Consider the following 14,361-nt stretch of genomic DNA (forward strand, 5'->3'; position numbering starts at 1 on the left):
AACGTGTTTAATTTTCAGAGCCTATCATCAAGAAGAAATAAAAATTTTACCTTCCCTGTGTGATACCTTTTATTACCATTAGTATTAATTATTAGACCGTTATACAAAGTACATGAAAAATCAGATAATAACATATTTTTAGTCGAGGATTTTCAGGTTTAACCCCCGTATTCGTTGTCAATAACCCATTCACGTGCCCAGGTGCTTCTTGATTGGGTGAAGGGCAATGGGTACGATGACACTAGTTTTAATAATGAACTTTTTTTTTCTTTTTTTTAATATATAATTTGTCGGCGGCTGACGTTAGGTTAGCGAATCGTGCACGACGTATTTCCGCAGAGTGTGTGTGGTTAGGCTGTGGAATTGCGTCGCTATAGATTCATTTTTTTCTCGTTACCAATTTCCGTTTTCCGCAGTAACATGTGAAAGTTACAAAAGAGAAGTAAACGAAACGGAAAAAGGAGATACATTTGAAATCATCGCGTGTAAATTTTTCTCTCGTATGATCGCAATGATCGCTATCCTTCGTCAGCCGATTTCAGGAAAAATGGTATGTACATTAGAGTGTGAACGATTGACTAACTCTTGGGCGTCGGAGGCGTCCCGGGACGTCTCTCTAGTGTAGGATATTGCGCCCAAGTGTCTGTATGAGAACCGTGGAGCGTCTGTTTTTGTATGTGTGACTTGCATTTTTTAAATATAGGTTCAGGGAGGATAGGTAGTATACTTTCTGGTCTGTGTGTATGATAAATATAAGTAGGTAGGGCCGGGCAGGTTGACACAGTCTCCGATCGGGCAGGCCCCATTTTTTTTTCCGTTGTGTTCAACCTGTTTCAGGAAAATCTGATTTGAAAAGTCGAAGGTGAATCCGGCGCGAGTGGAGCATGCCACTCGCCACTGGATGCACTTGTCGAATTTTTCGAATTTCCCGCGCTCGCGGTCGGACGTTGAGGCCCTTCGAAACGAAACGGAAAGATAGTTTGCTCGAGGTTCGGCGTAGATGCACTTGCAATGATTCATTTATTGCTCGTGTTCATCTGCGTGTTCCAAGTTTTCCGGCTTCCGCGATTTATCTTTTTTATTTCACCTTTGTATGTTATGGTTTATTTTACGATACAGGGAATCTCGAGCGTAGATTTAAGTTTCAGGAGAAAAGAGAGAAGGGAGAGGCTACGAGCCGAAGTAACCCGGCAAACTGCCAAAGAAGAGGGTTACTGGGAATGACTCTGTATCAATAGGACGCAGAGTCATTCTCGTTGCTACTTTGTCACTGTGCTCGCTTACATGTAGTATTTTGTAGGATGTTTTTCAGCTGGACATCGCCCACCCTCCCGCCCCTGTCGCGATTTGAATTAGCGTTGCGACTGATTGATGACGGTTTGCGTTAGCGTTGCGAGAAATTTACACGCGATTTGTATCAGAGTTGCGAAAAATCTAGTCGCGATTTTCATCAGAGTTGCGAATCAAATAAGATCGCGTTTTGAGTTAGAGTTGCGAATTGATCGAGTATCGCGTTTTAAATTAGAGTTGCGAAGAAATGCTACTCGCGATTGCTCTTGTGTATTGAATTTTTATACTTGGAATCTTTATTCAATTGTAAATGTTTGCTTTTAAAGTAAAGTAACATCTTTTTCTTTTTTTTCAGAGTAAATTCATTTTATTTATTCAGAGTCCATTTACTCCATCTGTAATTTTAACGATAGCGTTGCGTAAACGAATAAACGCGTTTTGTCTTTTATTAGTGTTGCGACGAAATGCCCAAATTTTTCAGGAGTCGCTGAAAGAGCTGCACCAAAGGAGATCAGGGCAGTTGCCCTGACTACGACTGCCGTGGATCCCCCGTTATTAGTGTTGCGTATTATAAATTACAGAGTGCATAGACGATTAGTGTTGCGTATTGCCCAAAAGCGCCCTAACGTGGCTGCTCTCGCGTTTAACGGTAACTTTTTTTATCTTTTTTTTTTTCGTAAATTAAGATTGCAAGTAAACTGAAGCACTCACCGCGTTTGATTCTGAGACTTTTTTTTATTTCATACATTTAATAGATCAGTGTTGCGTGAAAGAATGAATTATTCCACTCACGGTTTTTGCTCGGGTTTAGAACGAGTGGATTGGGAAATATACCGAGTGTTTGTCATAAAATACTGTTGAATTGTTATAACAGAAATTTGCTAATAGTTACGATATTAAGTGATATCGACGATGATGATTTATTTTTAAAGTAATAGTGACTTTGAGATGTTGAGAATCTCGAATTGAATCGGAATATATCAGAGGAAGAATTAATAATGAATGAAAGTACAAGTAGAAGCTCGGTCAATTCTTAAAAAAAGAAAATAAGAATTAATTGTTATTAGAGTTAGTTTACTTTTCTCGCTACGTAAGATTCCTCTGTCGGTAATAGTTGCAAATTTGCAATACCGATTGATGCAACAGTAGAGTACAGTGAATTTTTATAAATTTTCGAGATAGCTTTGCACGAATTAAAGTACACCCGCGATTATGTTTTTCATATTCCGTGTGTGACGTAAAAAGCTTGCAAAGAAACTTTGTTACGTAAAAAGTAGTTGGCTCGTAATATTCGTAGTGAAATGTTGGAATCACCGGTACGACGTCGCATACTCGTTGCTAATTGAAAAAATGATAATGATATAGATAAAATTGTAGTAAATTGTGCGATTGTTTCGGTTTTAAATTCCTAATGAAGAGTAAATTTGGAACATCTCTCCACGTTTTCTTCGGTGAAAGTAATAACTTGTAAACTAATTGTGCACAATTTTAGTCTATTTCTCTTTCATCTTGGTATTCCGTATAGAAATTTTCAATTCAATTAACAAAGATTCTTCCTTTGCGAAATTCTAATAACTTTCGAAATAATTTGTTATTAACGTGTACCAAGTAATTGCTAACAATGAAAAGTACCTTTCATTTTTTTTAATATCAATTTTATTTCAACGAATACGTAAAAATATATGTACGATGTGTGCACAATATTTTTTTTTTTCAGCTGTTAAACCTTCATTTTTAATTATTATTATCGAGGCATTCGGATGTAAGCTGTGTCCTTATGGGAACAGTACTCGATTCCCCAATAATAATAATTATTAATATTTTATACGTATATGTACGTAATATCTTTTTTTCCAGCTGTTAAACTTTCATTTTTGCTTTTATTAATCCAACAAAAAACGAGTTTGTTACAGATTCGCTTTACCAAAAACTGAGGAAATTATTGGAAGAGAAGACGTGAACGATGCCCATACCGTGACTTGTAAAATCTAACTACTAAATTTCTTTGAATTTGAGTTTGTTGCAGGTGACAGAGAAGCATACGAGCAATTCATCTTACCATACCGATATCTCCCTTCTTTCTCCTTTATATCCCTTTAGATTCTTAGAATAGGCAGGGTGTTGCAACATAGATTTCTAATTAGGGAGGTTGTTTTCCAATCGAAGGTGTAATTTTAATTAGCCACGTTACTTTCCACATTAAGTTACATTCTTGATTAAACAGGCAGTTTTTAAGTTAAGTTAAATTTTTAGCGAGGCAGGTCATTTTCCACATCAAGTTAAATTCCCAATTAAATAGGCGAATTTTAAACCAAGTTCAATCTTTAGCGAGGCAGGACATTTTCAACATTCAATTAAATTCCTACTTAAATAGGCGATCCTTAATTTAAGTTAAATCATTAGACAGGTATGCGATTTTTAATTTAAGTTAAATCTTTAGACAGGTAGGCGATTCTTCATTTAAGTTAAATCATTAGACAGGTAGGCGATTCTTAATTTAAGTTAAATCATTAGACAGGTATGCGATTCTTAATTTAAGTTAAATCATTAGACAGGTATGCGATTCTTAATTTAAGTTAAATCTTTAGACAGGTAGGTGATTCTTAATTTAAGTTAAATCATTAGACAGGTAGGCGATTCTTAATTTAAGTTAAATCATTAGACAGGTAGGCGATTCTTAATTTAAGTTAGATTCTTAGACAGGTAGGCGACTTTTAATTTAATAATAATATTTAAGACTTTAACATCTAAGTAGTCAAGTCTCTAATGACAATTCAGTGCTCGAGTTACATGGTATTTAAGGCGGTAGCTCTCAGTTTGTAAACATTGTAATTGCTTTCCTGTCGTTAGTTTTCTGTAAACAATTTCGAACAGAAACGCTTGATTTTTTTCCGAGATAGCCGGGTGTGCAGTCAGTCCCCTCAAGTTGACGTGTTTGTTTGTATTTTCTTCTTTCGTGTTTCGAATATTTCACGGGTCAGATTCCTACTTCACATATTCTTGTGTAGTTGATGAAAATACAGAGTGACGATACATGTATAAATTAATATCTCGTATAGAATTAAGGCTTTCATCAGTCCTAGTTTAAATCAGGTTTAAGTTAACTCCAAGTTTAAGTGAAGTGCTAGTGAAGTTATACTGTAAGCTAGATGTGAGGATAAGTTTAAGCTGAACTTAAAGTACTTTAAGTTTAAATTAATAGGATACCTTTAACATTTTTTTTTTTTTGTATTTTTTTCCTTTCTTTTCCGACGATTTTTATTCGAGTTCGATTTCTTTCAATCTCCTGCTATTGTTCGTTTGCATAGCGGTCGAAAATTTGAACGTACTGCAAATGTACAATCAGTAGAGAGGTGTTGTGTTGCATGAATTAGTAGAAAAGTAATAGTAGGCGCGTAAAAGGAGGGTGGATGGGACCGTGTGGATAGGGCGGGCCTCCATTCGCAGCAACCTCCACGTGGTGAGGCCTGGGCAATCGATATTATTTGATATATAATTGCAATTTTATAGCAAATAATACGAGCAAATCGGCTGCGATTGTAAAATATGGTAGCTTAAGTCTAATTTGTATCGATACTTAACATTAGATTTACGCAGAACTAGTTGAAGGTGAATTATAATAAACGTAGTAATAAGTCGAAACGTCATCGATAGTTCTCTCCACGCAATTTAATTTATGTATGTATTTTTATGTGCAAACTTAATAAAAAAGGATTTTTTACATCAGTCGATTTTACCATCTGCGATGGTTGGATCGTGTATAATTCCTACACTCGCTGCGTCGTGACGTTTTTACTCGATCGGTATTTCAGAACGTTGGACATAAAAATATTAATTAAGTGTTAGGTCTATCTTGTACTTAATTTGTGTTTGAATGTTGTCTGTGGTTTAGGTTTATCCTGTAATTCGTCTGTGTTTTTACGTAGATACTGTCAGAATTGTTACCATCATTACAGAATCCTACGTTAACGGCAACCTTTGATCAGCTCTGTCGATGCACTTTCTCGAGAAGTTTCACGATATTTCTCTTAGATATCGTCGCTATAGTAATTATCTACATATGGTAACTAATAATTAGCGCTTTGTTTAGTTTACACTTAAATTTGGGAATTAATAAACGAGATGTTACCAAGCGAAATTTATTACTACGAAAATGGTACACTAGAATGGTATTTGAAAATGCTCGATAAAGAAAGAATACACGAATTACTCTCTTAAATCACACCTGTAGCCTTTCTGTACTGACCGAAGTGTTCCAAGTATTGCTGTATCGTATCCAATGGCTGATAAATATCGTTCATACGATTCTACAAACAGACGAAATGTAAATTTCTGAATAAACATTATCGTTGGATTTTATCGTTGCGCATTATTTTTCGATTACCTGTAGATACTGCGGGGCTTGATTAGACACGGTGGAACCGAGAAAACCTTGCAGAAATTCACGCATCAATTCCCATGCACTTCCGGGAACGACGCACGGTCTATATTCCACCTATAGAATGCAAAAGCGAATCGAACAATTTCACGTTGAAAAATGATAAAACGAAAAAGATACATATATTTTTTTTTTTAAACACGTTGAATGCCATGGGGGGCGGTCTCAAAATTAGTAAAAGCATTTAATTTGAATAAATGGTAGTATTCGTGAAATTTTCACCTAATGCATCACACAGCATATTTAAATAGTTTTATTTCTAACTATCGATATATTATTTATGCATGTTGCAATGTGTTGTATTAGAATAAAAAATTCTTTTCGACACCGTGGACAAGTTACGTAGAATTGGTCCGGCATTCAACGTGTTAACTAGACGTTCCTTATTTTTCCCAATAAAAATTATAACATTAAGATACAAGAAACGTCGAGAAGTCTAATGAAAAGCAAGAGAGAGAGAAATAATAATTAGATGCAATTAAAGAAATTGAACTTCAGCGACAGGATGTATCTTCGATTCGAAGAAAGCGCGAACGCTCGAGGGAACGTCTTCCGGTTTGCCTCGTGCGTCAAGACATCGATACGCCTTTTCTTGTTCTACGAACTCGCTTAACAGGTAATTTCTCGATCGAGAAACGCCTCGTGACGTGTTATGATTAACAGGCGGATTTAATTGAACTGCAAATAAAGGTGATTTAAATGTACCACGAAAAATGGTAACAAGAGATAGGAGTCTGTTGGGAAGTGTAATGAATCACAACTTGATTTTGTGGTTGTAAAAAAAGAAAAAATAGAAAAAGGGAAAAAGATGTAACAGGAAATGTCGTCGATGGTATAAAAGCGTATAAATGTCATGGAATATTATGTTATCACGGGGAATAAGACAGAGAGAGAGAAACGATGTGGCCATTACGTCTGAGCTGCCTAACAAATTGAAACAACGTGCCGTCCGTTTCAATGGAAGTCGACTGCAAGAAGGATCGATGGATAAGTTGGCTCTTTTCGCTCCTCGTTTCTCTTTTCTTCGCGATCGCTGATCAAGATCGTAGTGGGTGGTGTCGAAGTGACCAGCGGCTATCGTTTCCATCGAAATCGATCGAAGGAGAATCCACTGTGGGCTATTTCAAGTTCGTAATGGAAGATGAGCTTCTCTTTTTTCCTTTGGATTTTATTTTTATGTGAGAAAAAGTTATATTTTCGGATAATTCGAATAATTGAAGTGCTCGAGTTTCGGATGATTCGAATTTTCGATGTGCTTGAATTTCGGGTAATTCGAATTTTCCAAGTGTTTGAATTTCGGGTAATTCAGATTTTGGAAGTGCTTGAATTTCGGATAATTCGAATTTTCGAATACATAATTTTGGGAAGGCAGATGACATTCAGTGTTATGGTTTGAGGTATATTTATTTCTAAGGCATTAGTCATCAATTGACTGCGGATTTTTATGCAAATTTATGTATTCGAGAATATACTAAAGAAAGTAGAACTTCGGTAGAAAATTATTTCACCCACCAGCTATCATAGCAGTATAATTTGGATTTTTTGTATACCTTTTCAAATCACGTGCATTCTGTGCAATGTTGCACTTTTAAATTCCCCATAAATGCATAAAAATCCGCAGTACAGTCTTCAATAGCGACATAACCAACGTATCGAGATATTGAGCATAATCCAAAACTCAAGCACTCCGAATCCCCACTCGAATTTCCCTAACAGCCCCAGTTAAAAGGTCCTCAAAATTGCAAACTTACAAATCGAGAAATTTACAAAAAGGGACCCAAGTTACATCTTCCGTGAAATTACTTTCTCAGTAAAGGAGAGATACACACAGTGTACTCTGTTCTTTAAAGAACGTTCTCTTTTTCTCGCCGTCTTGCATGGGCCATTTGGTGTAAGAGCCGCGGGAGGAAGAAGAAGCCGACAAAATGGCGGTAGAGTGTGAGTTAGTGCGGTTCCAACAGCGGTAGTTATTTTCCCCCCGGTGAAATTAATGGGAGAACCAGGGGTTTATCGTAACGTATTCGACGTCGTGGGAGAGGATACAAACAGCGCTGTTACCGATACGAATGGCCGGTAGACGGTGTGTGTTGGATCGGTAGGAGAGGAGCGCGTCGCGACGCGTCGCCGGACGCCGCATTCCTCCGCGCCCGCTAGTTGCCAGCTTGTAGAACGGAAGTTACACCATTGTCGCGGCGACACCAACTGACCGAGAAACATTCTCGCGTTTAAAACTCGTGACGACGATACCGGGGGGAATAGTTGTTGCTTGTGGCAATGGGAAAAAGCCAGATGGTAGTAACGCGCTCGTTGCACGGAATGACCTCTTAAATGGCCAGCTTCGGTAATTGTTTCGTTGAACAATTGGAGGACTGTTGGAATTTTTACTGGAATCACAGCGCAGAGGAGCGTCCTCGATTTACATTTCCATGGGATTTTAAGGCATTGTTGATACTGGTCGGTCTGATTTCATTTGAATATAGGTTGGGTTAGGTTTTGTAAGATGCTAGTCTATTGATACGATTTAAACGAATTGATACATTTCGTAATACGGATAGTTGGCCTAAAAAACTCAGTGTGAAACGATTCACCAGATGTGTGAGAGATCTAGGTCTATGGGTACTCTGTTGCATCGTAGCATATCTGTCAATGTCGTTTCTCAGTCGCCATTCGAGTTGCTAAATTCAACCAAGTGAACGAGAGAATATTGGAACATTTGAATACTGGTAGAATTCGAATTTCAACATGGAATAGTTGAATATCGTGCAACTTGCTTATACGAATATTCCAAATGTGCAATCTGAAATTGAATATTCCAATTATTCAAATTATTCCAAGTTTCACCTCCCTAATCTTCACCTATCGAGAGATAATTCTCATATACGTACACATTAAAATTCTCCAGTTTTTCTCATTACCTCCGTAACGCATAATTTCCCAAGAGAGACAGAGAGGGAGAGGTTTGATTAATTTAGCATTCGTAACCAACACAGAGAGAGGATCCACGCGTGCACCATGCGAATCCTCGAACGTTGGACCAAACTGTCAATCGATAATCGCGAGGCGGTCACGTGAACGTGAAGGAAGTAGCGCCCAGGCTATTCCAGCCAGTTTCCAAGTTTAATCGCGAGTTAATTAGCTGGCGTGATCCCTCGGGATCGGCTAACGAGTTTCGCGAAAATCACCAGGGCCAAACATCTGCCGCGATTATTAATTCAACCGATTATCATCTCCGACCAAACTTTTCTCCACCTATTTCTGCCTCTCTGTTTGAAAACTTCTCCAAAAGTGTGTTCCTCGTAGCGGTGAAACGAAAGGGTGTACGCCTTTTAGGTTCACTTTTTTCTCCAATCTTGCATTATTTCTCTGGTCTAATTAGCTCTATCTCTCGTCGTACTTATGATTGATTATAGTTTTAACAGAGGTACTCACCTCGACGAGGACTCCTTTGAAATTCTGATTAATCGTCACGCTGCCCAGTTTCACGCAAAAGTCACCGATCTCGAATCGCGGCCCTTTGGACTCCATCTTCTGCATCTTGTTCGTGTAGATGCTGGAGATCTTGTACATGAGGAGATCGAATAGACCGTCGGCTATCAGCGGAACTACCTTGTTGCCCGACTCGAGAATGGCGAACGCCGATGCTGGTTGCTCGGAATTGTGGAGAACGTGCAGGGTTCTTTGAACACCTGGAAAAAAAGAGGGATAACGATGTAGTGGAAGTTATTCGCAGTGTTCACTCGTGTTCTAGAAAGTTTAAACATGCTCGTTCTACGGTATCATTTCTATTACCATTTACATTCACTCTGCCGCTCATAAGTGTTTAAGCATACATTTGCTCACAATACTCTTTGTTTCGAGCAACAAGTCGGGGATTGTTGGGAAAAATTTCTCACACGTATGAATAAAGAAAAGGAAGAAGTTAAAATGTTCACTCGTCTGGTGACTCGTATTTGAGAAAATTTATCGTGTCGGTGAATAAAGTTTCAGTGACGAAAGTTACCCATTGCCAAAATCATTTACATACTGAAATTCTTTTTTTAAACACTCAGCAGGATTGACACCTTATGGAACTATCATGTTTTCCTTTTTATCGTCTTTCATTTCATCGTAATGAATTGTGAAACTTGAAATCGTAGAAAAGTCTCAGATTGCCCAAATCATTTATATACTGAAATTTTTTTTTTTAACACTCAGCAGGATTGACACCTTATGGAACTATCATGTTTTCCTTTTTATCGTCTTTCATTTCATCGTAATGAATTGTGAAACTTGAAATAGAAAAGTCTCAGATTGCTCAAATCATTTACATACTGAAATTCTTTTTTTAAACACTCAGCAGGATTGACACCTTATGGAACTATCATGTTTTCCTTTTTATCGTCTTCCATTTCATCGTAATGAATTATTAAATTTAAATCCCCAGAATTTTTCTGAATTACCGTACTTACGAGCGACGATGTTCTTCGAAAATTATCTCAACACCCCGTTACACGAATTAACTTGCTCTTAGCTTCAATTAACCTTGTGTAAAAAATCGTACGACAAGGGGTTAAATAGTTTTGAATGAAGAGTGAGCGGTGTGGCAATTTTCCGGGAAGGAAAATCTCTCATATACATATATGTATATGTAGATCGAGTAGAGAGAATACAATAGGGACAGAAGTGGAATCGCGTACAATGATGTACGTCCGTTTAGTATGCAGCAAGTTGGCCCTGTTTACACCGGCATGCACGTGCATATAACGCGACCGAGCTAAACTTGGACGCAACTTGAAGTTCAGCCACGCCACGTCCAACTTCTATCCGTGCTGGTGGTGTTGTCAACTTGTACGCCGAATCCTCCGCGGAAACGCGAAAACTATCAGGATCGCGGAACCGTACCCACGATCTCTGGCCCTCACCTCGTTTCCCGATAAATTTCCAATTCCCTAGACAGCCAGTTAACGAGAACTAATATCCGCGGTTACTCGATTCCCCTATTTCCTCTGGCTTCCTATTCGTTTGACAAGCGAGAACAAACTTTTACCTTGTACCTATCGTTTGTTATAATAATTGTTTCCGTGTAGAGTTTATGTCATTGGAAATGGTGGAATATGAAAATTGTGTCGTTGAAAATGTCGGAATATTAAAATTATGTCGTTGAAAATGTTGGAATATTAAAATTATGTTATGGAAGATTGTCAAATATTAAAATTACGTTATTGAAAATATCTCGTGTTGGTTAATTTTCGCTTTGATCTCTTGGGAGATTATTTTTTTAACCTTTTTTCTCTCGGTGTAAAATACGCACGTGTAAGAAGTTCTCTAAAAATAATAATTTGGCGACGAAAGGATTAAAGTTAGAAAAAAGTGACCCAATTTTTCATGTAGCTGTCATTTATTAATTTGAAGTCGACAGGAATTAAACTGTGTTACTTGTCAGTCACCCGACATATTTTTACATTTCTCCTCTGGCAGATATTGGAATTAAAAAAAAAAAAAAAAAATTAAACGTACATGTGTCAGTGTACTTGAAGAGGTTAACGAATATAATTGGCATTTCTGTTGATAATTATTATCGGTGAACGAATGAATGCATCGGGCGTGTAACGAGTTACGAATTCGAGGAAAAACGGATAGTCAGATACGGGAGAATCGATATTCCATCATTGGCGCGTTTCAATTAGTTGGTTGGATGTAAACAATTATACGGTGATCGGCGATTTCGCGTAATATGAGGGGATTAAAGTCGATCAATTGAAACGGACAAGATGATAATGCAGTGTCGGGTTGGCGCAGGGAATAATAAAGTCGGACGGGATTGAATTAAAGCGCGGATGAAATAGAAATCTGACATGCTCGAGGTTGTATTTCATTTGAGCGAAATGTTATTACCTTTGTCATTTGTCACTTTTAAATTAACCTAACGCGACAGTTGCTACTTTTTCTTTCGCAATAACTCCCTTCTAACGTGCACGTTTGCTTTATCATACCTGTACCATCTTAGTATTAAAATTTTTATACGTAAAACCCCTCTTTTATCCCATTTATAGAGGTTTCTGCGATCACGTGCGTTCTTGCATTCCATGTACCGGGTGTTGAAAATAGTTTCAGCCAAAATTTAGGAGCACGTAGTAAAAACAAAGGAAAAAGTTGTAATAAACATGGGTGCAAAAATCATTAATTTCAGAGTTACAGGACGTCTTCAATTACGAGCGTGTAACACTTGTTACAGCGAGCGAATCCTCGTAACTTACGCGTTCTGTAACTCTGGAACTAACGATTTCTGTACCCGTGTTCATTAAAACTTTTTTATCTGTTTTTACGGGCACTACATGCTCATGAAGTTTGCAACACTCTATACATCTATGCTACGTGATACGTGCGAATTTACGTGGAAAAATAAGTCGAAAATGGACCTAGAAATCTGACTCGACATTACAAGTTTCTTGATATGAAAATTGCACACTGTGGAGCTTTATTCAACGACCTTGAATCTTATTATTTTTTCGTTTTTCTTTTTACAATGTACATTTCCTGCAAACGACGTTGCGCGCCATTTACGGCGGCAAGAAGGCCGACGGAGAAATTCGATTGAAGGGAATTCCGAATCTCGCGTGTATCAGGGGAATTAATACCGGGGCAAGAGCGTGCAACATACAACGTGCGAACTCCGCTGAATATTCATAATTCATCGGGCAACCCCTCACCTGGCCCGAAGCTGCCATAATGGCGGGGGATCGCCGCGCGCGAAACATCCGGGGTATGAATTATTTATGGGGCAAATTATACCTGCAGCCTCCTCCCCGTCGCGGCGTGTCCAATGACAAAATTCTTAATTGCAGATCGTAGCAGCCGCGGACAGCTTTATGCTCTTTAATTGTACACCACTTACGCGCTTTATTTATCGCCACCGGTTCACTTTACCGTCTATAAGAACAGCTGGTTTTACACCTCGCGATCATTTTTACAAAATGACCAAAGTGCTAGGATAGGCAGGAATGTTGATAGTTCTCTACTTGTGATACGAGGGTAATTGAATAAGTATGCATGCATAGGCGGTGGAAAAATTATAAATCAAGGGGTTAAGATAGCAACTCGTACGAAAGCTATAATTCTTACTGTAGTATATATCAGTGCAGTGCAATGGTAATACTTGATGTAGCTTATTCTTTTTTTCTTTTTGTTAACTCTGACGCTCAAATTGTTCTCAATATGCCCAAAATGATCAATTTTTTTTCCTAGGCGTACAGAAATAAATTTCTTCTTTATGTATAATGCTGTAACTTGGGTTTTTGCCATAATAGAGAGGATGACAATGTGTGGAAGGTGAAAGAAATAATTTAAAAAAATTTCACTTATTGGGCACGAGAGTTAAGGGGTTAAAAAACACCCAAAAACACATTGCAGAAAGTGGAAGAAAAGAATTGCATTTATCGGGCACGAGCGTAAGGGGGTTAAAAAACGCCCAAAAAGGCTGCAACTGATTTTCAATTTGCATCGAACAGAAACGAGGGGGAATATAGGTGAAATGTGGGGTGTTCCCTATTAATCCGGGGGATATTTATTCGAGGCCGATTACACCGATAAGATGTTATTGCACGGGGATCGTCGCGGATGCAGAGGGTGGAGGACCACATTTGCGGCTCCTGCGGCGCCTGTACATCCGTGTAGCGATGCATACGATGCGGAATGCGGCATGCGGCGCGTCACAGGGCCGTACATGATCGCCTGGCTACTTTCGCCAAATTATTAAAGCACGAATTTCCACGATTTCCACGACCAAACCGCCGAATCACGTCCACGACAATTTGAACAAATTTCACTAAGAGGAAAAAGGTCGGAGACCTTGGCAATTACACGTATACGAACAGGAAATTGTGTACGGGTGTGGTAGAATTTTGATTTACAAGTGTCACGAGGGAAAGCGTTTGGCCTAGTATCGAGCACGAAGGAAGTGCGTGTATGAACATTGAACGACTCCTTCAAATGCAAATGCAGATTTTGGAATAAATTGACTCATGTGTCCGGAATACATGAAGAAGTTGTAGAAAGTTGGTATTATTGAGAGAATTGTAGAGTACTGATTTTAGTTAACTCAATGCCTAGAAGACACTTATGGCAGTTGTAAAATTAAAAGGAGATCCTCAACTTGTCTCCTTAGTGTGAAATTAATTTAATCGTTGAAATTTATTTGTGAGACACCCTATGTATAATATCGCACATTTCTGCAGATTTTTCTATGTTATTAAAAAAAAATGTTTAATACCAGCAACTGTTAAGCATGATAACGAAAATGAAGTAAGGAGTCTGTGTTTTTGATTTGTTGGAGAGGGCTGAAAGGGTTAAAAGAGGTGCGAGAAGATGAAAGATGGGTTTTCAGCGAGGGTGTTAGAGTTTGAAGAATTTGCGGACGGAGATTGAAACCGCATCGGCGATCCCGCGACCAGCTTTATCTCGTAATTCGTTGCTAACTGCCGTTTTTTATGAGGCCTGTTTCACGGCTATCGGGCGTGCAGCTCGATAACGAGCCGCAATTGCGAGCCTGCACGGACGCCAGGCATGAGCACCGATCGAATAACCGATACCCCCGATTACGTTGCCTTCTAACGCTCCCTGCTCACTCGAATTTCTATCCCATTGCACTTACGATT

The 14,361-nt window shown here is 38.5% G+C and overlaps 1 protein-coding gene across 1 annotated transcript; it reads right to left on the minus strand.

Annotated features, from left to right (window-relative positions):
• Positions 1–5,504: 5,504 nt before the first annotated feature.
• On the minus strand, positions 5,505–9,732 carry LOC108572860 (mediator of RNA polymerase II transcription subunit 20). Its single transcript, XM_017935178.1, has 4 exons — positions 9,729–9,732; positions 9,158–9,414; positions 5,675–5,785; positions 5,505–5,597 (listed from the first exon to the last, which is right to left on the minus strand). The coding sequence occupies exons 1-4, from the start codon at positions 9,730–9,732 to the stop codon at positions 5,505–5,507; spliced, it is 465 nt and encodes a 154-aa protein (XP_017790667.1).
• Positions 9,733–14,361: the final 4,629 nt, after the last annotated feature.

Source organism: Habropoda laboriosa, unplaced genomic scaffold, assembly GCF_001263275.1.
Source record: "Habropoda laboriosa isolate 0110345459 unplaced genomic scaffold, ASM126327v1 scaffold102, whole genome shotgun sequence".
Lineage (NCBI taxonomy): Eukaryota > Metazoa > Arthropoda > Insecta > Hymenoptera > Apidae > Habropoda > Habropoda laboriosa.